Genomic DNA, 22,726 nt, shown 5'->3' on the forward strand with positions numbered 1-22,726 from the left:
TGTGACAGGGATTGTAGATAGGGTTCCCATATTTGCAAGAAATCTTCCTTCTTCTTTAAAACATCTATTTTATTGCCCACATGCTTTTTAAAAATGCACACCTGATGAAATTGCTTCTTCCATTGTGTTAGCATTGGGGGAATCTTCAGCGAGCCGACGTTTTAGAATAGATTTCTTAGCCGGGAGAAGAGCTTTGCCAACCCACAGCTTAGTAAATTTGTTCCCAGTAACCATACCTTACAGATTATCAAAAAGAATTGAAAGGCAATGTATGTATGTGGTCCGCTATTTTCCATCAAAATGCGCTTCTCACTGGGCAGTCCCAAAATTGATGTCCTAAAGTCTTTGTTTCAGTTTTACATTCAGCACAATTTATCTGTTGCAAAGATTTTCATCACAAAAGCTAGTTTTTCAGAAAAATATCTCATGAAAAAATGTGTACTGCATTTCCCATAAAGCAATGTTACACATTATCAAATGTATCTTTCAAAAATTATTGGCATATTGAGATTCTGTAAAAACCAAACCTAATTCAGGTGAGGCCTCACCTGGAGTACTGTGTTCAGTTCTGGAGACCGTATCTCCAAAGGGACAAAGACAGGATGGAGGTGGTCCAGAGAAGGGCGACCAAAAAGGTGGATGGTCTTCATAAAATGACTTATGAGGAGAGACTGAAGAACCTAAATATGTATACCCTGGAGGAGAGGAGGAGCAGGGGTGATATGATACAGACTTTCAGATACTTGAAAGGTTTTAATGATCCATGGTCAACAACAAACCTTTTCCGTTGGGGAAAAAAATCAGTAGAACTAGGGGTCATGATTTGAAACTCCAGGGAGGACGACTCAGAACCAATGTCAGGAAGTATTTCTTCACGGAGAGGGTGGTGAATGCCTGGAATGCCCTTCCAGAGGAAATGGTGAAGACTAAAACTGTGAAGGATTTCAAAGGGGCATGGGATAAACACTGTGGATCCATAAAGGCTAGAAGATGGGAATGAAGAGAGGAGCCATGGGGGTGGCTTGCTGGAATGGAGGCTATTATCTGGTAATTACTACCTTTACTCAAAAAGCCTTCACACGGTTAATGCAACTCCAACATTGCTCTCTGCTTCAACGGCAAGGGGAAATGTGGAAAAGAGGATTTGCATTCAGACAACAACCAACAAGGACTGAACTACACAGTCTGGGTAAACAAATAAGCGTGGAGGTAGCTGCTTATTGCGGGCGGTTACTACCCTAAACCAATTAAGCCTGATACTTCACTTTGAATGCATATACAGCATTGCTCTCTGCTTCAGTGGCAGGGAGAAATGTGGAAAAGAGGATTTACATTCAGACAACATCCAACAAGGCATGGATCTGTGCAGTCTGGGCAAACAAGCATCGGGATAACTTGCTTGATGCGGCAGTTACTACCCGTAACCATTAAGCGTTATGCTCACCTTTGATGCAACTCCAACATTGCTCTCTGCATCAACGGCAGGGGTGGCAGGAAATTTGAATCAAACAGTTACCAACAAGGGCCCTGAACTTGGTGGTTGGTGAAAACAGATAAGTATGGGAAAATAAGTGTGGGAGCTTGCTGGGCAGACTGGATAGGCTGATTGGTCTTTTTCTGCCATCATTTCTTTGTTTCATCATAACTAGGGGATCACTAGCATGATCTCTTCTTCCCGCGCACGCACCCGCTGATCACCACTTCTGCCGGTGCTGCTGGACTCCAGCTCTCCTGCCGTATTCCCGCCCGGGCTTTCAGCTTTTAAGCCCGGGTGGAGGACCTATCTTGCTCGGGTAGTGAGGAGCAGCTGGGTCAGCAGGGGACCGGGAAGTGTGGCGACACACCTGTTGAGAACCACTGCATTAGAGAATGCTATAAAGATGAAATAGTGTGACGAATGGGAACAGAAAGATCAAATATGTCAGATATAAATATTCTATTCCCATGTTGCCGTTTGTCATCCCAGGTGACTGAATATAATGCCTGCTCTTCAAGCAGGCGTAAAATGTTTATGGTGCAGACCAAATTCATTCATCAGAACCGGGAAAGGACCTTATCTGCCCTTTCCTCATCAAGAAACTGAAAGAAACTTTAGCCCTCTGGAAGGCCCCCACAGCGAGAAAATCGGTGACTGAGGTCACAGACAAACAATTTCTGTTACGGTTAAGAGGCAAGAATTGAGATATCGAGCCCTTCAGTTGTAGAAAAGAGCAAAAATATTTCCATGTTTTCACCAGAGGGACCACAAGAGGGGCTGCCTTTGAGACTGAAGGGCAACATAGCTGGCCTGGCGTGTAAAATATAACCAGGGCTTAAGAGCGAAAGGAAGCCTCTTTCCAGAGCAAATGGGGAGTAGGGTATGCAGCGTATCTGAAATTCACTCTCCTGTATGGCGAAGATTACAGGCTAAATGATGTGGCTGCAAATTGGCCAAACCTCCCCCCTTTCCTCATTTCCCTTTGTTTTTTCTTTTCCCATCTCCTCCCCCAGCCGTTCTCTCTCCCTCTCTTCCTGCTCCTTTCATTCTCTCTTTGACTCACGCTTTCTTATATAACAAAGATAAACTCTCTACATCAGCGTGGGGGTTTTGTTTTGTTTTTTAAGACCAGTAACTTTTCGGTTCGTGTTCCCATAAATAGCTGGCTGAGTTGAAGCTGCTGTGTCTTCTGTGGTGGAAGAGGAAGCAACATCTTTAAACCCCCCCCCCCCCCCCCCACCAAAAAACTGTAAACTCAGCAAATCCAGCTGGCTGCTTTTTTTTTTTTTTTAATCCAACAGTTTCCTGCTCCTTTGTACTTTCCAGCTCAGCAGGAATCAGGGCTGGAATCAGGGGGGCGGAGTAGCCTAGTGGTCAGCGCAGCGGGCGGAGAACCAGGGAAGCCCAGGGTTCAAATCTTGCTGATTTCTTCTTGTGACCTTGAGTAAGTCACCTCGCCCTCCATTGCTTCAGGTTACAAACGCAAGGGCCCTGTTTACTTAAGGTTTTCTCCCATTTTGTTTCTATGGAGAAAAATGCATAACAAATAGGGCCCTTAGATTGTAAGCTCTTTGGGAACAGGGAAATACCTTCTGTGCCTGCGAGAAAGCTAAATCTAAATAAAGAGCTTGGATTTGACTTTAAGCCATTTTGGTGCTGTTTAAAAGCTAAAAACTTTAGTTACGGGTTCCCTATCCTCCAGTAACACATATTTTGAGAGAGGGTTTCAAGAGCTATTTATACCTTTTCAAGAGCATCTATTTAAATTGCATTACAAAAACTGAGCAAAAAAAATTAAAAACGGTGTATATCCAGAACCAAGGCACAGCCCTGAGGGGTGGCAGATGCCTTTATAAGCAAAGTACCGGACAAGCTCTATAGCAGGAAAGGAATTTTCACCCTTCACGTTGGTTTTTGTTTATACCGACCTTTACCTAATACAGAATAAGGGACCACAGATTAGAAATAGAAACATGCAGATAAAAACTGAATTACATTGGACAAAATGTCAAATCTTTTCGGAGTCCTATAGGACTTGTTCAAATTATTTTATGTGATCATTTATTTGGAGAGCAAGCAATCTAAGACATTTGGCATGGTTCAAGCCAAAGTGGTGAGGTGGAGAAAGAAAGTGCCAGAAGCTGGAAGAGAGCTCCAAGCTGCCGGTCCTTCTCCGATACTGCCTCTCCCAGCAGGTGTTAATGCAGGTGGGCAGCGCTGCAGCATTGTGCACTGGGACTCCACATTTACAGTCGACGTGCAATAAGGGGAAACTGTCTGAAAATGAACACCTGACATCAAAACTGAGGGTTTGTGCCATCCCTACAGTGCAAAGGGAACGCAGAGGGGCTTTTACTTCCACTGACCCAGAGACACCTAAATACCCAAGTCCCATTTCCACTTTTCCCAACAGGCACCTTAAAGCTGAATGGAACAGACAGCGCCTGCATTTATTCCGGAGCACGAGTGTCGGCCTGATATAAAGCCCCCAAACAACCCTATTGACTTTTCTTACTTTTACACAGCCCATTAGTCCCTGTTGCTTCTCTGCAGAGGTTTCTCAATGGCAGGGGCCCAGCAGGGAGAGACTCTCCCTGTACAGCTCCTGGATTTGGAGGGACTCCAGTCCCATAAGAAAGCCCGACCCCAGCTCCATGCAAAAGCCCTCAGCACAAGGGGGTGGTCTTCGGGGCACTAGAAAAACCCAGCATCCAGCTTGGGAAAAGAAGAGAGCAGAGATGGGGCTGGGAAGCGAGGCATGGTAAAAGAGAACCCAGCGTAGGATGCGGAAGGTCTGAGGATCTGGGCCGTTCCCTACCTGTAGGAGCTCCTGGAGGTGGATAGGAAGGATTTGAGCCATGGCCGCAGAGGTTCCACTCTCTCACTCTTCCCCATCACTCTAGGCCGGCGGTGCACCAGCTCTCCAAGGCGACGGGCGGCTTGGTGCTCTCCCGGGTCATAGGATACCGGCATCATTGGGCATCTCTCTTGCTGACCATCTCTGTCTCTTTGCTGAAGAGCGGAAAAGCAGCTCAAACGGATGACCAGAAAAGCCGCCAGTGGTGGAATTATGGGCTCTGCTGGCCCCTGCATCAAAATCACAGCTATTTGAACTGCTCTGTCTGTGGCTCCCTGAGCGGTTCAAACAGCTGAGCTTTCAACCATAAGATCCAGAAGAGGAAAGAGATTGCCGCCTGAAGAAGGAGAGGTGCCAGCCTGCAGCCAGCGTTAGGGGGAGCATGCACTTCTGCACCACTGGCCCCATTCATGTAGTGGGTCAGTGGCACCCTTGAGCAGCAGTGCCTACTATGGCTGAAACCATATTAGACATAGGCTAGCTATGGCTCTGCCTGAATCTGAGTCTTAATCACTGGTGCTCCCTCCCTCAGGAGCTGGGAACACTAAGCCTCAACTGACTTGGGAAGCAGAAAACCCCAAACCCCAGCTACAAGGCCCAAGGAGATCACCATAGTCTCTCAATAAAATTCTCCACGTAGTGGGTGTTGTTCCAAAACAAAATAACATTTACTGGTCAAAGTATAGACAATAAGAGGTTACCAAAAATCAGAAAAAAAATAGTACAGTACTACAAAATAGAAGAAAATACAGTCTGTAGCACTTCCACACTCTATGTCACAAAAATACTGGTTCTCGTGTACCTTGAGTAGAAATTGCAAGAAAAGTTGGACTGACTTGGTCCCATTAGGACTCTGTCTCCCTTCGAAACCCAGTGAGAACTGCTGAAATCCTCTTCTCACCCTTAGTTAATGCGGAGGTACTTGGTTGGGTGCACTCAGCTTCTCAACTTACTCCCTTCTCCCTTTGGACTTGGAGAAATAACTCTCCTGATCACTGCTTGCATGACTTTCTATGTTAACTCTCTCCAAAAGTAAATACACACTTTGTGTGTGTCCAAATTTCAGACCTATTAGTAAAAATTTGTAACTTATCATTAAAATCATCCATTGTACCTGAAGACTGGAGGATAGCAAATGTAACCCCAATATTTAAAAAGGGCTCCAGGGGCGATCCGGGAAACTACAGAACGGTTAGCCTGACTTCAGTGCCAGGAAAAATAGTGGAAAGTGTTCTAAACATCAAAATCACAGAACATATAGAAAGACATGGTTTAAGGGAACAAAGTCAGCATGGCTTTACCCAGGGCAAGTCTTGCCTCACAAATCTGCTTCACTTTTTTGAAGGAGTTAATAAACATGTGGATAAAGGTGAACCGGTAGATATAGTATACTTGGATTTTCAGAAGGCGTTTGACAAAGTTCCTCATGAGGAGCTTCTAGGAAAAGTAAAAAGTCATGGGATAGGTGGCGATGTCCTTTCCTGGATTACAAACTGGCTAAAAGACAGGAAACAGAGAGTAGGATTAAATGGACAATTTTCTCAGTGGAAGGGAGTGGACAGTGGAGTGCCTCAGGGATCTGTATTGGGACCCTTACCGTTCAATATATTTATAAATGATCTGGAAAGAAATACGACGAGTGAGATAATCAAATTTGCAGATGACACAAAATTGTTCAGAGTAGTTAAATCACAAGTAGATTGTGATAAATTGCAGGAAGACCTTGTGAGACTGGAAAATTGGGCATCCAAATGGCAGATGAAATTTAATGTGGATAAGTGCAAGGTGATGCATATAGGGAAAAATAACCCATGCTATAATTACACAATGTTGGGTTCCATATTAGGTGCTACAACCCAAGAAAGAGATCTAGGTGTCATAGTGGATAACACATTGAAATCGTCGGTTCAGTGTGCTGCGGCAGTCAAAAAAGCAAACAGAATGTTGGGAATTATTAGAAAGGGAATGGTGAATAAAACGGAAAATGTCATAATGCCTCTGTATCGCTCCATGGTGAGACTGCACCTTGAATACTGTGTACAATTCTGGTCGCCGCATCTCAAAAAAGATATAATTGCGATGGAGAAGGTACAGAGAAGGGATATGATAGAGGTGTTTAAAATCATGAGAGGTCTAGAAGGGGTAGATGTGAATCGGTTATTTACTCTTTCGGATAGTAGAAAGACTAGGGGGCACTCCATGAAGTTAGCATGGGGCACATTTAAAACTAATCGGAGAAAGTTCTTTTTTACTCAACGCACAATTAAACTCTGGAATTTGTTACCAGAGGATGTGATCAGTGCAGTTAGTATAGCTGTGTAATGTTTTAGAGGTTCAACCTCCAGAACTAGACACAATACTCTAGGTCACAGCTTTCCAAACTTGGGTCAGGTCCCCGAACAGGACCACAAAATCTTCAGCTTGGGTTATGTGCCTCAAATGGCAGCACGCTTCAGGCGCAAGAAGCGGCAGCATTAGTAGAAGAAGTCAGCATGGGGTCTGTGGGCCAGCACACGCTCCCAGGACCTGGAGTGACCCTGCCCTCTTGTGGGTTTCTGTGGTAACAGAGAGGGATTGGGGCCGCCGCCCAGCCTGTGAGCTTGCATTGGCTCCTAAGCCTGTACTGACTTTCAGATCACCATTGGGCTTGGGACCAGCAAAGAGGGCAGGGGAATACTGAGAGTGCACGGGCCAGGGAAGATTGCCGTGGCTCATTTTCTCCTCACCTACCATTGAACCTACCCAAGAGAAAATGTTGCTCCTGTCGTCAACCTGGCCTCTTTTTTTTCACCATTTGTTATCCTATCTTTGGCCCGGGACACAAAGAAAAATGTTGCAGCTGGCCCTGGTCCAGGGAGAGGTTTAGAGAAGGCGCTGTTTGAAGGGAGGGATCAGATGCAGGAGGGTTTGAAAGCTGGATCAGCTGGAGAAGGATTGGCAGTGGAAGGCGTGAGAGGGGAAGTGAAAGAAAATTGAGCTGGGAGGTAAGAAATCATCAGCTGGGGGATGTGAAAGGAAGGGTAGGAGAGGAAGAGATGAGATTGGGAGGTGAGAGAGAGTGGATGGGGTGAAAAGTAACAATGTGAGCCCTCAGGGCTGAAGAAAAGATTGACGCTGTCAGCTCAGGGCTTCTCCTGAGTGAGCTCCTCCTCAACGCCAAGGCAGGATATAGCCTTCATGGCATAAAAGATTCCTATGGTACAGTCATTTGTTTTCCCTGGGACTGATCAGGGTGCCGTCCATGTCCTCAGGGCAGTCAACCCACTCAACATGGTATGCCAGGGCGCCATCGGTGGTATCAGAGTAGAGCACTTTAGCGCCTAGGCACAGGACAGACTGCCTGGGCCAATTGGCCTTTTTTTCTGTGATCATCTACTATGTTACTATGTGTTGTATTGCTCACTTGGTGTGGTGTGATGCGTATATAGGTGATTGTGTGTATGCATGTGTCTGGGAGTGTGAGAACACATACATGTATGGCTGAATGTATGCAGGTGACTCTCTCCGTGTCTGAGAGTATGTGTAATACATGTGCGGATGAACTTGTGTACGTCTGAGTTAACTGTGAGTTCACGCGTGCGAGGCTCAGTGTCACACTGCAGTCCTAGAAAAGAAATGGCGTCTGAGTCCTCCTCGAGGTTTCCTCTGTGATCGCAGGAAATGGTGCAATATCTCATTAGCCTGGGACCTGCCCCCGGGAGAAGACTCTGCCGTAGTGGTTACCATGGTAACAGCACAGCAGGGCCTGGCCTTGGTTATATTGGGGAGGTGTGGGGGTGAAGGATGGGTGGGAAGTGAGTTGGGGGAGGAATGAAAGGTGACAGTATAGCAGTTGACATTTAAACGCTGATGTACACCAGAAAGCAACAATATCATTGGAGAAATTAGAAATAATGGCTGACGTTGCCAGCTCCCTCAGGTCAACAGAGCAAGCTGATCCGGTCCTGGTTTTGTCCTACTGCGTGCATGGATTTATAGTTTAGATTTTCTCATTGATTGCCCTGAAAGGTAGCAGAACTGCAGATCCATGCAAGCCACGTGACAGAACCAGGACTGGATCAGCCTTGTTCCATTGACCTGGGGCGAGGTGGCAAACCTAAAACAGCAGCTGCACCCCTGGCTCTCTGTATCACACTTAGGTCATGGTTCCTAGACAGCTCACCTGGTCACCTGGGATAGGGCTGAGCTAGTTACCCCTTCTTGCGTTCAAGGACTTAAGAGTCAGCGTACCTGATAAACTGTGCAAGGAACTTCCAAGTCCTTTCTACCTGTCCTGCTGCTCCAGCCAACTGCAGGGTCAATCACGCAGAGCCCTGTAGTCTTGTGGGATTTGCCAGCCATGCATGACTCAAACCACGAGAGAGCTGGAGCAGCATCAGACAGAAGGAAATCTGAAGTCTCCTGTACAGGGTAGTGAGCAGGGCTGGATTTAAGATTTTGGGGCCCAGAGGCAGAATGCCATGGTGGCTGCCCCTTTGAAACTGTGCCAGCACATGGCACTAAAGCAAGTAGAAGCAGGCTCCTATTCGGCCCGGATTTTTGGTGCCTTCAATGTTTGGCACCCTCGGTAGTTGCCTATGCCTAAATCCGGTTTTGACAGCGGGTAACATTGCTTGTAGTCACTGCTTCTCATAGAGACATTGAAGCTACAATTCCAGAGGTGCAGTGCGGGCAAAGTTAGGGCTGGCTTAGCCTGAAGCCACGGAGCTGGGGAGGGGGAGGGGAGGTGGCGACCTGAATGCTGGAGAGAGAGCCAGTTGTGGATTGGAGAAATTGCCAGCGGCAGAGCTTCCAGGGTTAGGGAGGGGGACAGAGTCGGGCATGAAAACTTTTGATTCTGCATCACTACCATAAACGTTTTGAAAGAAGGGAGCTCCTGGGATGATCACTACTGTGCGGGAGGTCCTAGGCTGAGGTCCTAGGCTTGACTCCTGCAAACTGGGGCTGGTAAGAACCACCAGCACTGCAGGTGGGAGCAGCAGAGGTAGAGAGGAAGGAAGAGGAGGGATTTACAGAGCTCCTTGGTCTATCTGCCATGTCTTAGGAAACCTCTTTGATGTAAGCCTAATCAGCAAGGTGAGAGATGCGCAGAATGCAGCATCTGGATAAAAATCTTTTCATTTTAAGTTGTGCCTCTCTCTTATTTTCCAGCTCTTTCGAGAAGTGAGGATTATGAAGGGGCTGAACCATCCCAACATCGGTAAGAGAAGTGTGTTGGTACCACAGCTCTGAAATGGGGCTCTCAGTCGCAATACCAGCGACTGAGAGTTAACAATTTGGAGAGATGTCGAATGAACCCGGTTTCTAGAAGGGAAATTTGACCTTCTGTCCCAGTGCATTGTGGGTTTATGTATTCCCTGCTTCTTCCATTGGAAATCAGCCCGGTAGTTACCAGAATGCAATGGGGGAGAGATTCAAAAAAGCCATAACCGGCCTAAGGCTTCCCCCTAAGAACTAGGGTCTATTTTATTGCACAGGGACAGGGTCACCAACTGGGTCTGTGTCATTTAGACAAGGGTGGAGCCAGCCTCTGTCTCTGGAGGCTTCGAGCTCCTGCTTTTCTTAAAGGATTTGGAACTGTAAATCCTGGGATGAGGGGGGAAAGGAGCCAGGACTGGATCTGCTTGTCAAGGTGACATAGGGGTAGTGGGGTAACTGTAATTGAGGGGAAACATGAGGCTGGGGAAGAGGAACACAAGGGTGAAGGGAGAGAATTTGAATGGGGTTTGGGGGGGGGGGGTACATTTGGGATGGAGGAAAGATGGCAGGGGCAGCAGAAATACCTTTTTAGATGTGGAGGCCAACCAAGCTGCTCCCCTACTCTGCCACAGCTCCCACTGCCAGTTTCTTTCTCTGTGTTTACAATTAATGTCATCCTTCCTTGCATACATCCTTCACATGATTCAGAATATAATTATTCATTCCCAGACCAACCAATAAAATGCTTGGGGCTAGAAAACCAGACATAGTGGTAAAAACCGTTATGGTGGCAAAACCGAATATCCGGTACACAAAACATGTTAAATAAATAAATAAAAGAGAAAATGACAGGAACAGCATTACTAATGGAGGTGTCAGTACTAACGGATTATTCTGTACTCTGCATGGGGGGGGGGGGGGGTCATCAAGTACCAAGAGATGTAATTAGAGGCCAAGACAATGTGGCCTAAAGATACAGAAGCAGTTTTCATTGTTTGGGCGTCACTCACCTGATTAAAGAGCTTCCAAGCTCACCCAATTTATGTATTTATTTGTTCCCTTGCTTATTTATTTAATATTCCACCTTTTGGTGCTTGAAAGCGTGATATATGTAGCCTGAATATATTATTCCATTCAGGCTTCAGAAAGAAGTTGTTTGGCTTAATTTAAGTATTAAGAACCCTAACAGCAGATCTGAGAGAGACAGATCCTACCTCACTTATACTGTACCCTGACTTAAGAGTGAGGTTCATTTTCATCATTCTGTGCAAAACAACTCCGATATAAATCCTGTACCTCCAGTTCTGTAAATGTATCCAGAGAAACCACCCCCAATAGGCACGCACTCGCACATACCCCTCTAACAATGGGGACAGAGCAGGATATTTTTCCCTATACCTCACCGTACAAAACAATTCAAAGTATCAGAAAAGCAGACTTTCTTCACTACTGGGCAATACAAAATCCTACCAAAAAAAAAATAAATAAATAACCGTGCAGGGCATAGGTTATTTGAATCTGCCATTCCATAGAATCTGCCATTCCATAGCAACCTTAACTCCCAGGACTCCCAACAGCACCAGCCCTACTTATGAAAAGGCAGCACAGCAAATCCTACAACATCAGTACACCTCCTGTCGGGAAAACATAATGAACAAGGCTGCTACAGATGCCTAAGCACTAGCAGAATACCTCAGCTTGGCCACAGTCGCAGAACACAGAAAGACTTTCACCAAATACAGAACAGCTGACCACAAATTACAAATGTACAGACAAAAGCTGAAATGGAAACCCCATGGAGTCAGACTCCGTATGCAGTACACAACTTGAAAGCTAGAAACAAAATACATTTCCTTCTATGCTTACCCGAGCCTCCATCATCGTTTGTTGGGAGGCGCGGAAGTTGTTATGTTGGAGCTGCCAAGCTTCTGGCATTATTCTTGGGGAGAACTGGGGGGATGGGGGCGTGTTTTATTATATAACACTCACCCCCACCACCCACAAGAACAAACAGGAGCTTGGTGTCCCAAATATAACATCTTATGATCCCTGAGCCATCCCCCCCACCCCCCTACCCCCAAACCACTCCCTCTCTCACCCCTGTGCACAGCACCCAGCCAGCCTGCCCTTCAGTCCATCTCAACAACTCCCAGGCTCGCCCCTCGGCCAGCAGTCAGCCTCAGGACAACCCCCCCCCCCCCCCCACCTTCCCCCCCCCAACAAGCTCCAGCCCTATCCCCCTACCATAACCCCCCCGCTTACCAGCCATCCTCACCTCAGGATCTCCCCCCTTCCCCAGCACTTCCTTCCTCTCCCCCCTTTTCTCAGCCAGCCGGTCCCTACTTGCCTGCGGGCTGGCTGGCTCTCTAGGGGACTTGCCGCTGAAACATGCAGAGGGGCGCGCGGTACAGCCAGCGGCACGTCCCCTACAGAAAGCAAGCCAGCCCGCAGGCGAGTAAGGGGCCGGCTGGCTGAGAGAAGGGGGAGGGTTGGGGTCCCACGGCTTGGAGGCCTGTTGGGGGGGGGGGAGGGGGATCCTGAGGCTGGAGGCTGGCTGGTAAGGGGGGGGGGTTTACCAGCCATGGAGGAGGAGGAGCCTACTCAGAGCAATGGGGCTACCAAGAAGGGAAGCTGGATTCAAATCCTTGTCGCCACTCCTTGAGCTAGTCACTTCACGCTCCATCGCCACAGGTACGGATTTAAATTGTGAGCCCTCTGGGGACAGGGAAATACCCTCAGTACCTGAAATGTAATTCACTGAAAAAAGCAGAATATAAATAAAAAGTAAAAATGTAATAAAATAAAGGAAGAGTATGTTGGCCTGTGGGAAACCGCTGCACACAAGCCCTTCTGGTGGCCGAAATCTGGTTGGGCCACAGCCCTGGTAGCCCACCCCGTTCTGACGCCTATGAAAGATGGGATTAGTAAAGGAAAAACCTGCTTGATTAAGGGGCAGCTTTTGGGTAAAAGGTTTATATATTTTAAAAAAAACCTATTTTGAGGAAATTTTGTGCTCATTCTCCTCATTTTGTTTGCTGTTGCAGTGAAATTATTTGAGGTGATTGAGACCGAGAAAACTCTGTATCTCGTGATGGAGTATGCGAGCGGTGGTAAGTGAGACCTCGCTTCTCTGCCTGCTGTCTTGGTCCTCTGTCTGTCAGTCTGTTCTCTCTCTCTGTCCTTGTTTTCTCTCCGTCTCTTGCTTTCTCTCTCTCTATTTTATCCTTCTTTTTCTGTCATGTCTGCTGTCTCACTCTTTCCGTCTCATTGCCTTTTCTCTGTCTCTGTATCTGCTGCATTGGCCCTCTCTCTCTCTCTCTCTCTCTCTGTCTCTCTATCTAGCGCCTGCCCTCTCCTCCCCTCCCGCTCTCTGCTTTAACCCATCCTCTCTAACCATCTCCTTAGCCATTATTTTCAGATTGTGCGTGCGTATCTTGCTCTGGCTTTGATGAGAACCCATTTTACTTTAAAAATTTGAGATTAGGAAGGTGTCGGAGACCATGAGAGGGATGATTAATGCCTGAGGATAAGGGTTTGCCTGAGCCCAGTGATGGGTTATTAATCCTTGAGATTGGGGGATGTGTCTGAGCCCCTGAAATGATTTATTAATCCCTGAGGTTAGCGAGGTGCTTGCCACCCAGATTTGGATCATTAATGCCATGTTCATGAGACCCTGAGATGGATTATTAATCCCCGAGGATAGGGATGTGCCTGAGAAACTGGGGTTAGGATGGCACCTGACAGCTGTTGTGGAAGGGTCCTTGTGCGGTCTTGAAAGCTCTTGCAGATCGTCATTTTTGGATAACTCGTAGGTTGTTCCAATAAAAGGTATCTCGGCTTGTGAAGAGTCTGCTTTTCTCTAAGATCATTAGAGCTGCTAGGCCTCTGCACTACACCCAAGAGGAGGGCGTCGTGGAGAAGCCTTGTGGTGGGGATTCAGCCACCTTCCAGAGCTTGGGTTAATTTCGGCCTCTTCTTTTTTTCATAGGGGAAGTGTTTGACTACCTCGTGTCCCACGGGCGGATGAAGGAGAAGGAAGCCCGGGCAAAGTTCCGACAGGTGAGAGCAGACCGTGTGCCTGCTGATCTCTCACTTCTAGCATTTGCAATAGGAAGAGCTACTGGCGGGGCGGGGGTGGGGGGGAGGGTACGGAGCAAGGCAGTAGGGGGCTTAGTGCGTCCAGAACGAGCGTCGAAACCAGTGCATAGCTAACAGCGCTCATCACATGTAAATGCCGTGCAGATGAGGTTATTAGCTAATACCCCTGATGCAAAAAAATCACTGTATGCCCGCCGTGCACATTTTAACAAGCAAAGCTTAATGCCAGCTCCGGAGCCGACGTTAAGTCTTCACGCGCTCCAAGCCTCCACAAAAAAAAGCCAAAAATGCTGCATAAAAAAAAAACAACTCGACAGCGGTCAGGTTAGGAAAATGGACGCTCAATTTACGAACTTCTGTTTTCCTAAGCGTGGCTGTGCGTGGGTTAGGAGAACGGATGCTCGTTAATTGAGTGTCTGTTTTCCTAACTGGCGCACAGCCACATCTCCTGGGTGCCCGATGCCGTGGACGCATTAGGGACGCACAATTTATCCCAGTTTGGTTGCACGTTTTTTCGTGCTTGATGTTGCATTGGCCCCGTTGTGTCTATGGGAACAACCCTTAGTGAATCAGGTACTAAGTTAGTAGAAGAATCATTTGATTTTCTAAAAGACCCTTGGCCTGCCAGAGTGATGGAGATGTGGTCTATTGGATTATTATTCTAAAGTGCCAGAGGTGTGCTCCCTGCCTTTTAAAACGTACTAGATGAAATGCCTGTCAAAAATGCCAAGATTTCACAGCTCAGCATGGGCGGGATACAAAGTATGGGACGAAAGCGGTCACTCTGCACCTCGCTCCAGCCTCTCGCTCATCTCCCCCTTCCTTCCCCTCTGTCACCAGCCACGTTCTCCTCTTTTCCTTCTACCATCTCTCTCTCTCCACCCAGCCTCTCAACCCCTCTTCTTCTCAGCTGCTCTCCCTTCTCCTTCCTCCCCCTAGCCTCTATTCTCTCTCTCCCTTCCCTCTCACCAGTTCGTTGCCCCTTTTTTCTCTCCCCGCCCAGCTCTCTACTCCTCCACCCAACCTCTGTTCCCTCCCTCTCTCTCTCTCATACCTAGCCAAGGCTGACCCCTTTGTCCTCTTTCCCTCACCAGCCTTTCTTACACCAGCCTCTTCCCCTCTGTCTCTCCCTCCCATCAACCTCTTACTCTCTCTGCTCTCCTCCAGTGTGTCTCCCGTTTCTTTTTTTCTCAACAGCCTCTCTCTCTCTCCCCCTCCTTCTCCCCCAATCATTTTCTCCTCTCTGCCTTTCCTTCCACCAGCATCTCTCCCATTCTTTTCCCCCCCACCAGCCTCTCATTTCCCTTCCCCCCGCCTATAGTGTCTCTCACTCCCCCCCTGCCCCTCGATGATCTTTCTGCCACTGCTCCCGCTATGCCGTCTCCCATGGGCTGATGATTTTGTCACCACTGCTTCCATGCCGGCCCCGCACACTGACATTACACGCTGCGTGAGTGACTGCCCCAGCCCATCGGTGACTCAAGGGTCCAAGCACCACACTCTATGGGAGCGTGACAGACACTGGCTTTTATTACATCGGTTGCCTTCAACTGAACGCCACGAGATCAAGTGACTGCTAAAAATTCCGTAGTAAATGGTAGAAGGGAAGATCAAACGGGTGCTCTAAGTAGGAAAATAACATAGGAAAACATGATCAAGTTCCACGTACTATTGATAGTCTGTGATCTTGGACAAGTCAATACATAGACTTGCACCCTGATTTATCTGATTGGAATTGATTAATGAGAGAGGCAATTTTCAAAACTTTTATGTGAGTAAACAGCTGAAAATTGCACCCTTCCCCCAATGTGGGCATCACAGCATGGCTGGCAGAGCATGGGTTAAAAAAAAAAATGAAGTATGCACAGAGAGAGCATTTTTAAATCTCTGCAGGTATTTTCACATGCAAATTTTGTACATGTGCCTAACAGATACAAAATGTATTTATTTATTTATATTTATTTATTTGGTTTTATTTACCGATGTTCTGGATCAATCACATTGGTTTATATAAATAAATTTTGCAATTTAAAACACAACATAAAACACAAAATAAAATACATGAAATCATAATACATTATAAATGCCGAATCATTAACAGAACAGTAAAAAAATTACAAAATATTCGCATTCCTCTGGTGATCCTGGATTTTCAAAGGGAAACTCCACAGGGACTTACTTTGAATGTATACCCAAATAAGGATAATCCTTTCTTCTTGTAGCCCAATCAGCTCCTGCAGTCCTAGACTGTTTCAACAGGAGGTACTATAGGGAATGATGCAGGGATGGTGGTTGTGGGAAGAGCTCACAGCTCCTACAGTCCTCTCCTTTTTCTACCAGGAAGCTCTGTAGGGAATGGCAGACCCATAATCAGGCAATTTTATACCTATGGTCAAGTGAACCCTCATCACCTGGGAGACTCTAGTAAATGTTTTGTTTAGTTTTTTTAAAATATAATACTACTATTATTTATAAATTATAAATAGATACAAGTGTGACCCTGTTCCCAAAAGTGTGATCCATAGGTCTGTATGAATGTAATTCTTAACCTCCACCAGAATGGACCCTTAACTTCTTTTCTCTACCTTGTTAAGCAATAGGGGCTGAAAAAGGAGAATCAGATTTTTGACTAATTAGGTTCTAGAATCCCATTAACAGCAAAGAGAGAGAGAGCAAAAAGCGAATGGGGGAAAGTGTGAGCAAAGGGAGGCTGGGAGGTAAAAACGAATGGGGAGAGAATGAGCAAGGGGGGATGGGGTGAAATAGGAAACAGGTGCTGGAGGACTGACAAAATAAGGGAGGCTGGGGGGAATGTTAGAATGAGCAATGAGGTGAGCAAGTAAGCAACAAATTCCATATGGCTGGAGGCAAAGGGAGGGCAAGGAAGGAGGTTAGGAGTGAACATGTGAGAGATAGGGAAACCATTCACTTTTTGCTCTCTCTCCCAACCCCACCAGTGGCATAGCCAGGACTGATATTTTTTGGGGGGGTCCTGAGGTTAACATGGCTGGGCACTTACTTGTATATTATTTTAATTTGGCAGAGCAGGTAGGGGAGGGGAAGCAGATAAACTTTCTCTCACACACTCTCTGAAATACACACACATTCTCACTCTTTGACATGTATATGCACATTCACTCTGTTTCAGAAACGCACACTCTTTTCTCATGTGTTCTTTCCTAGTAACATAATAAATGCTAGCAGATAACGACCAAAACTGTCCATCGCGTCTGCCCAGCAAGATTGTAACTGCCACTCTATTTAGGTTACCCCCCACACCTTCTGGTGAGAGTTGCAACTGGCACTCCGTGCAGGTTACCCCCGAGCATAAATGTTATACCAAAACGTTCCCGCAGGGTACCCCGTTTCTTCATTTCCATCCTTCAGCCACTAGGGATCCTCTGTACGCAGTGAGGGTTCCTACCCCTTTGGGCAGTCTAACAAATAGCACTGCAGCTGCATCTTGAAAAATGCTCCCCACCCTTCCTCCTCCCACCCACTCACTCATTGGCTCCACTGCCCCATTCAGAACCCTTCCTAGCCAGCTCACATGGAAGAATCACTAGAAAAGTAAAAGTACTCATCTCTTCCTTTCCTGGGTCTGAGTTTGACCCTCTAGTTCTCTCCCCCATGCCTTAGACCTCCAAGCTGTTTTGTTTTGTTTTTTTCACCTTCTCTACTGCAGGAGGAAAGTGGTGCCTCTTCTCTGTGACTGCCTCCCTGGCTCACAGTGGAGTTTGACCCACACAGGGCCTATCGAATCATGGGGATCTGCCTGACCGTACAGATCAAGCTTCCTAGCGAGTCCCCGGAGGAGGAGGAGGACGCAGGCGGTCACAGTTAAGAAGTGCTACCACTGCATTCCTCCTGCCATGGGCAAGGCAGTGGATCAGTGACATCAGGGGATGGGATTGAGCTGCACCACCCAAAAGTTGTCCCTATCAGCGTGCGCTCCTCTTGCACTACCGGCCCCTGCAATGGATAATAACTGCATGGGGAGATTGGCGTGCTGGTGCCCTTCAGTTAGTGCTGCCTTTAGCAAAAGCCATATTGGCCATAAATTGGCTTGGGCTCTGGGGAATGGTGCAGGAACACTAGCCAGGTGGGAGAGCCTGCAGCTCCTGCAGCCCCAGATTCTTCCATCAGGAGAGACTATAGTGAATGCTACTGGAGCACTGGCTATTGAGGGAGCTCACAGCTCCTGCAGTCCTAGAGGCAGAGGAAGCTGAGAGCTGCTCTCAGTCCTGCAATATCTGACATGGATGGTAGGGGTAGAGATGGGAGTGGAAGAGCTGGATAGTCGTTAATCAATTTGGGCTGATGGATATTGATTGCTTGCCTTACAAATTAAAAACAGAAGGGTGGGGGAAGGGCACATTTCAGTGTGCGGCCTGCAGACCGAGTCCAAATCAATTGCAGAATGAAACACCCAAAAGAGCCCCGAAAACATGAAAGATTCATCGCCTGTGCAAGAAGGGAGTGGGCCTTTAATGTGTGGGTGGATGTGTTGGGCCAGAAGTGGACATCTGTGTGTCATTCTCTGTATCCTAGTTAGCAGCCTGGTTCTAAGGTTTTTCCCGTTCTGTGCTCTGCCTTATATGACATCTGCTAGACGATAACTTCCTCTCTGAGGCAATCCCCTCCTAGAGCTACCATCTCACTCCAGGTCAACTGAACAGGCTAATCACATCCTGGTTTTGTCCCATTGCATACACATGGATTTGTAGTTTTGATTTTCTTATGGAAATCAATGGAAACCTGAGACCAAATATCCATGCATTCAGTGGGTCAAAATCAGGATGGGATTAGCATGTTTGGTTAATTTGAAGTGAGATGGCAAACCTATTCCCTTCTCCGCATGCAAGCGTGCCCCCCTCCCCCACCAAATACTTATGACACCAACTGTACATGTAGAATTGCCACCTGATCCAGGCCTGGTTTTGACCTATTGCCTCTATGGACTTGTAGTTCTGTTTTCTCAGGAAAGGCAGGAAACTGCAAGTCTGCAGATGCCTAAGGGGATAAAATCAGAACTGGATCGGCCTCCCTGGGTTAACCTGAGTCAGGTGGGAGCCCTCCATGCAAGCCTCTGTGAGAGCGAAGAGACTTACGGCAGCTAACAGCAAGTGAACAGGCAGTACAACAAAACCTGTTTTCCACTGTTTCCATGCCTATGGTGCAATAAAAGCAACTGAAATGTCCAAGTCCAAATTTAGTTTTCTAGAGGGTAATTTTAAAACAGTCTGCATACTTTACCTGTAGACTTTAGCCCACATTTTTTAAGTGGATTTATCCGCATAAATTCCCTTTGAAAATTTGGTGGTGTGCACGGAACTAGTGGCGACATACGTGCACAAAGCTACACCTGCTGGAGAGTTAGGTGTAACCCTGTGTGTGCATATTTACCTGCATACGTTTGGAAATGTAAATTACGTCCCCACCCCCAACTCTGGCCTCCAGAATATCTCTTTGCAGTGCATGTAAAATTGCTTTTGAGTGCCCTTTTATGTGCATTACCCCTTGGTAAACAGTTGGTGTAGCAGGAACATCTGCATGTACGTTGTACATGCAGACTTGACCGAGTATTTTCAATGTGAACTCATGCGCATAAGGTTGCTTTGAAAATCCTCGGGAAATTTTTCGCGGACGTGTACACAATACATGGTTCAGAGTTACACCTGCCCTTCGATTGAGTCGCCACTCCGCCCCCCCCCCCCCCCGAAACACCTCTCTTCAGCGCACTACAAGTACACGTGAAACCACGTTATGCTCACACTTCTACGCAAACTGATCCCGGGGCTGTTCTAGTAAAGCCACTTTGTACACATAAGACCGAGATTTATAGGCATAATGCTTTTATCATGGAGTTAAGTGTGTGATGCCGCTCTCCATTACACAGCAGAGGGTTTGAACTCTTTTCTTCCTTCTGCTGCTGCCTTTGAGCTGTTGGTAGCACTGCAGATCCACACCACAGCAAAAAAAAAGTGAAACATTTTTCTATTTCAATGGGTCTATCGGAATTAATCGCCTGAAAGAAATGTTATTCTGCACATGGGAGGGGTGGAGATCGGGGAGGGCGCAGGGCTCGTTTATCCCCTATGTTGGCACCACAGGAACACGTGATGCGGTAACACCTGCTCGTGATGTCATTTCCTGCTGGGAGGGGGGCGATGGAGAGTGCTTTGAGCCTCCCACTCTATGCTCTTCTGGATTGTGTCTCCATGGAGCTGCCCATGTTTTCTCTTCTCCTACCTGCAGGCACTCCTGCTTTTGGTGAGGGCTTCTGAAAGTGGATCCAGGGTGGTTGTGAGAGGCCTGGGAAACATGGTGTAGGAAAGGAGATGGGTTTATTTAGCTTGGAGAAGAAGAGACTGAGGGATGACTTGGCAGTAGACTTCCGGCACGTGAAAGGGAGGGGTTATAAAAAGAATGGCGATCTGTTGAGGATGGGACAAGAAGTCGTGATCTTAAAGTGCAGCAGGAGAGAACTGGGTGACACAGGATGAACTTTTTAACTGTGAAGGTAGTCAAGTGCTGAAATGAGTTACCCGGGAAGGTGGTGGGATCTCCATCACAGGAGGATTTAATGAGCTAATCAGACACTTATCTGTCTGCAATGGTTATAGTTACAGGAGATCCTGTCTGCAGAAATGGGACTAGACTTAGAAAGATTACCTCTTCAGGTTCTTACAGAAATAGCCAGCACAGCATGGTCAAAATTGACATGATAGGTTGGCTAATGTTTGGCCAGGTGAGAGAGGCTGCATACACCTGGTCTGTGCTATACAGCTCCTGATGAGCCCGTTATTCAAAATGGCACTCAGTTGGCTAAGTGGTGCTGCTGAATATCCTGCTACCGTCAGGAGGTGCCGCTTAGCTGGCTAAGTATTTAGCCGGACAAGTTGGGCGGAGAATGGGCGACTGGGGAAGAGTCGAGTTGGCCGGATAAATTAACCAGCTAACTCAATATTCAGAATTAGCCGGTTGATTTAGCCAGCCAACTGTGCTCGGGCCAAAGGGCTGTCCTGAAGTTAGCCGGTTATACATAACCAGCTAACTTTAAGATAGTCGGTTATATCCAGCGGCACAACCAGCTAACTAGCAGAGCCTCACGGCAGCTCAGTATGGACCTTGATAATATTAGGCTGGCCTGGCACATTGGTGGCTAGCTCGTTGTAGAAGTCCCTCTTGATTTCATATTGATTTCCTCTTGTTTTTTTCTCTGTGTCAGATCGTGTCTGCTGTCCACTACTGTCACCAGAAGAACATTGTGCATAGGGATCTGAAGGTGAGACTTCTCTCCATGCTCTGCATTCACATCTGCTCCTGAGTATCCCCCCACCCCTCCCCTCCTCTGGAGGACTAATACTCTTCCTGCTGCACTCTCATTGGTCTATCAGAATATGGGATTCCCATCCACAGTCCGTCCCAGGGCATCTTGGTTAACCTTAGTTCAGAGGACAAAGGCACTTAAAAAATGATTTCCTTTTGTAAATGCCTATAATCCATTTTAACTTCTAAAAAGATGAGCATACTTAGGAATTTGAAAGCATGGATTTTATTTTTTGACTTCCTGAAATATACAGTAAAACCAAATGCACAGATTCATGGGAGCTTTAAAAGTTTCAAACACTTTGAGGTCTATATTCAAACTCATGATAACTGGATAAATACTTATCTAGCTATCTAGTTAGCTGGACAAGTTGTGGGTGGGCATGGGTGGATTGGGATGGTGCTACTTAGCTGGATAAGTTACCTGGCAAAGTAGCAATATTCAGCCTTAGATGGATAACTTATTTGGTTAAGTTAGACCTGCTCAATAGCAAGTCCAAACTTAGACGAGTAAGACTTATTTGGCTAAGTAGCAATTTGTCCGTGGATATTTAATAACCTAAATGTGCTGCTGAATATCCTGTAAAAGTTAGCCAGATGGGTCTGTCCGACTCACAGGCTGATACAGAAAAATGCGCGGGAGAGCCTGTGAGCACCCAGGCCACTCTTCTGGGAGTACGATACAGAAAGCCCAGGTATGTAAATTAGGGCTCCCGGTAAAAGGAGGCGCTAGCGCGTCCCTAGCGCCTCCTTTTTGACAGAAGCAGCGGCTGTCAGCAGGTTTGACAGCCGACGCTCAATTTTACCGGCGTCGGTACTCGAACCCGCTGACAGCCACGGTTTCAGAAAACGGATGTCGGCTAAATTGAGTGTCCGTCTTCTGACCCGCGGGCAGATTTTTAATTTTAATTTTTAATTTTTTTTTAATTTTGGGGCCTCCGACTTCATATCACTGTGATATGAAGTCAGAGGGTGTATTCTTCCCTGGTACCGGCAGAAATTAATTCCTGCCTTTGGCATTTGCATGTTGCGGGCACTATTAGTTTCGGGGGCTGGACGCGCGTTTTTGACGCGCGTTTTTGACGCGCTATTACCCCTTACTGTATAAGGGGTAAAAATAGCGCGTCAAAAACGCGCAGCCAAACACGGGCTAACAGTGCGGTCCATTGGAGTGCACTTTACTGTATCGGCCTGTAACATAGCTGAATGGCTAGGTTTTCGATATTGACCTCATGATTTCACCTCTTGGGAAGCTATAAAAATCAGGAAGCAAAGCAGTGCCTTGCGCCGCTTTAAAGTTCTCTGCTGTTTCCCTCCCTTCCAAAGGCGGAGAACTTGCTCCTGGATGCGGACACCAATATCAAGATTGCCGACTTTGGTTTCAGCAACGAGTTTACTCTAGGGTCCAAGCTGGACACGTTCTGCGGAAGCCCTCCATACGCAGCTCCCGAGCTCTTCCAAGGCAAGAAGTACGATGGACCCGAAGTGGACATCTGGAGCCTGGGTGTCATCCTCTATACCCTGGTCAGTGGCTCCCTGCCCTTCGATGGCCAGAACCTGAAGGTGAGCCTGGCTGGAACACGGGGACCCCCCTTCAGTCAGTGTGACTGGCCCTGTACAAAATGAAACGCTGTGTTGCAGTGTTTCTACTCTAGAGAGCTAATGCTTCTGAAGTGGAGTTTGTAGGCCTCCAGCTTAGATAATAAAAAGAATCTCTCAGCCCCTGGCCTCCTATGTATGCGTGTGGCTATCTTTTTTTTTTT

The 22,726-nt window shown here is 47.0% G+C and overlaps 1 protein-coding gene across 1 annotated transcript in view; it reads left to right on the forward strand.

Moving 5' to 3' along the window:
* MARK4 (microtubule affinity regulating kinase 4) overlaps positions 1-22,726 on the forward strand; it is a 185,963-nt gene that overhangs the window by 118,835 nt on the left and 44,402 nt on the right. The window contains 5 exon segments of the mRNA XM_029620037.1: positions 9,486-9,534; positions 12,578-12,643; positions 13,522-13,592; positions 20,863-20,919; positions 22,290-22,526. Of these exon segments, the coding sequence (XP_029475897.1) occupies positions 9,486-9,534; positions 12,578-12,643; positions 13,522-13,592; positions 20,863-20,919; positions 22,290-22,526 (480 nt within the window).

This window comes from Rhinatrema bivittatum, chromosome 11, assembly GCF_901001135.1.
Source record: "Rhinatrema bivittatum chromosome 11, aRhiBiv1.1, whole genome shotgun sequence".
Lineage (NCBI taxonomy): Eukaryota > Metazoa > Chordata > Amphibia > Gymnophiona > Rhinatrematidae > Rhinatrema > Rhinatrema bivittatum.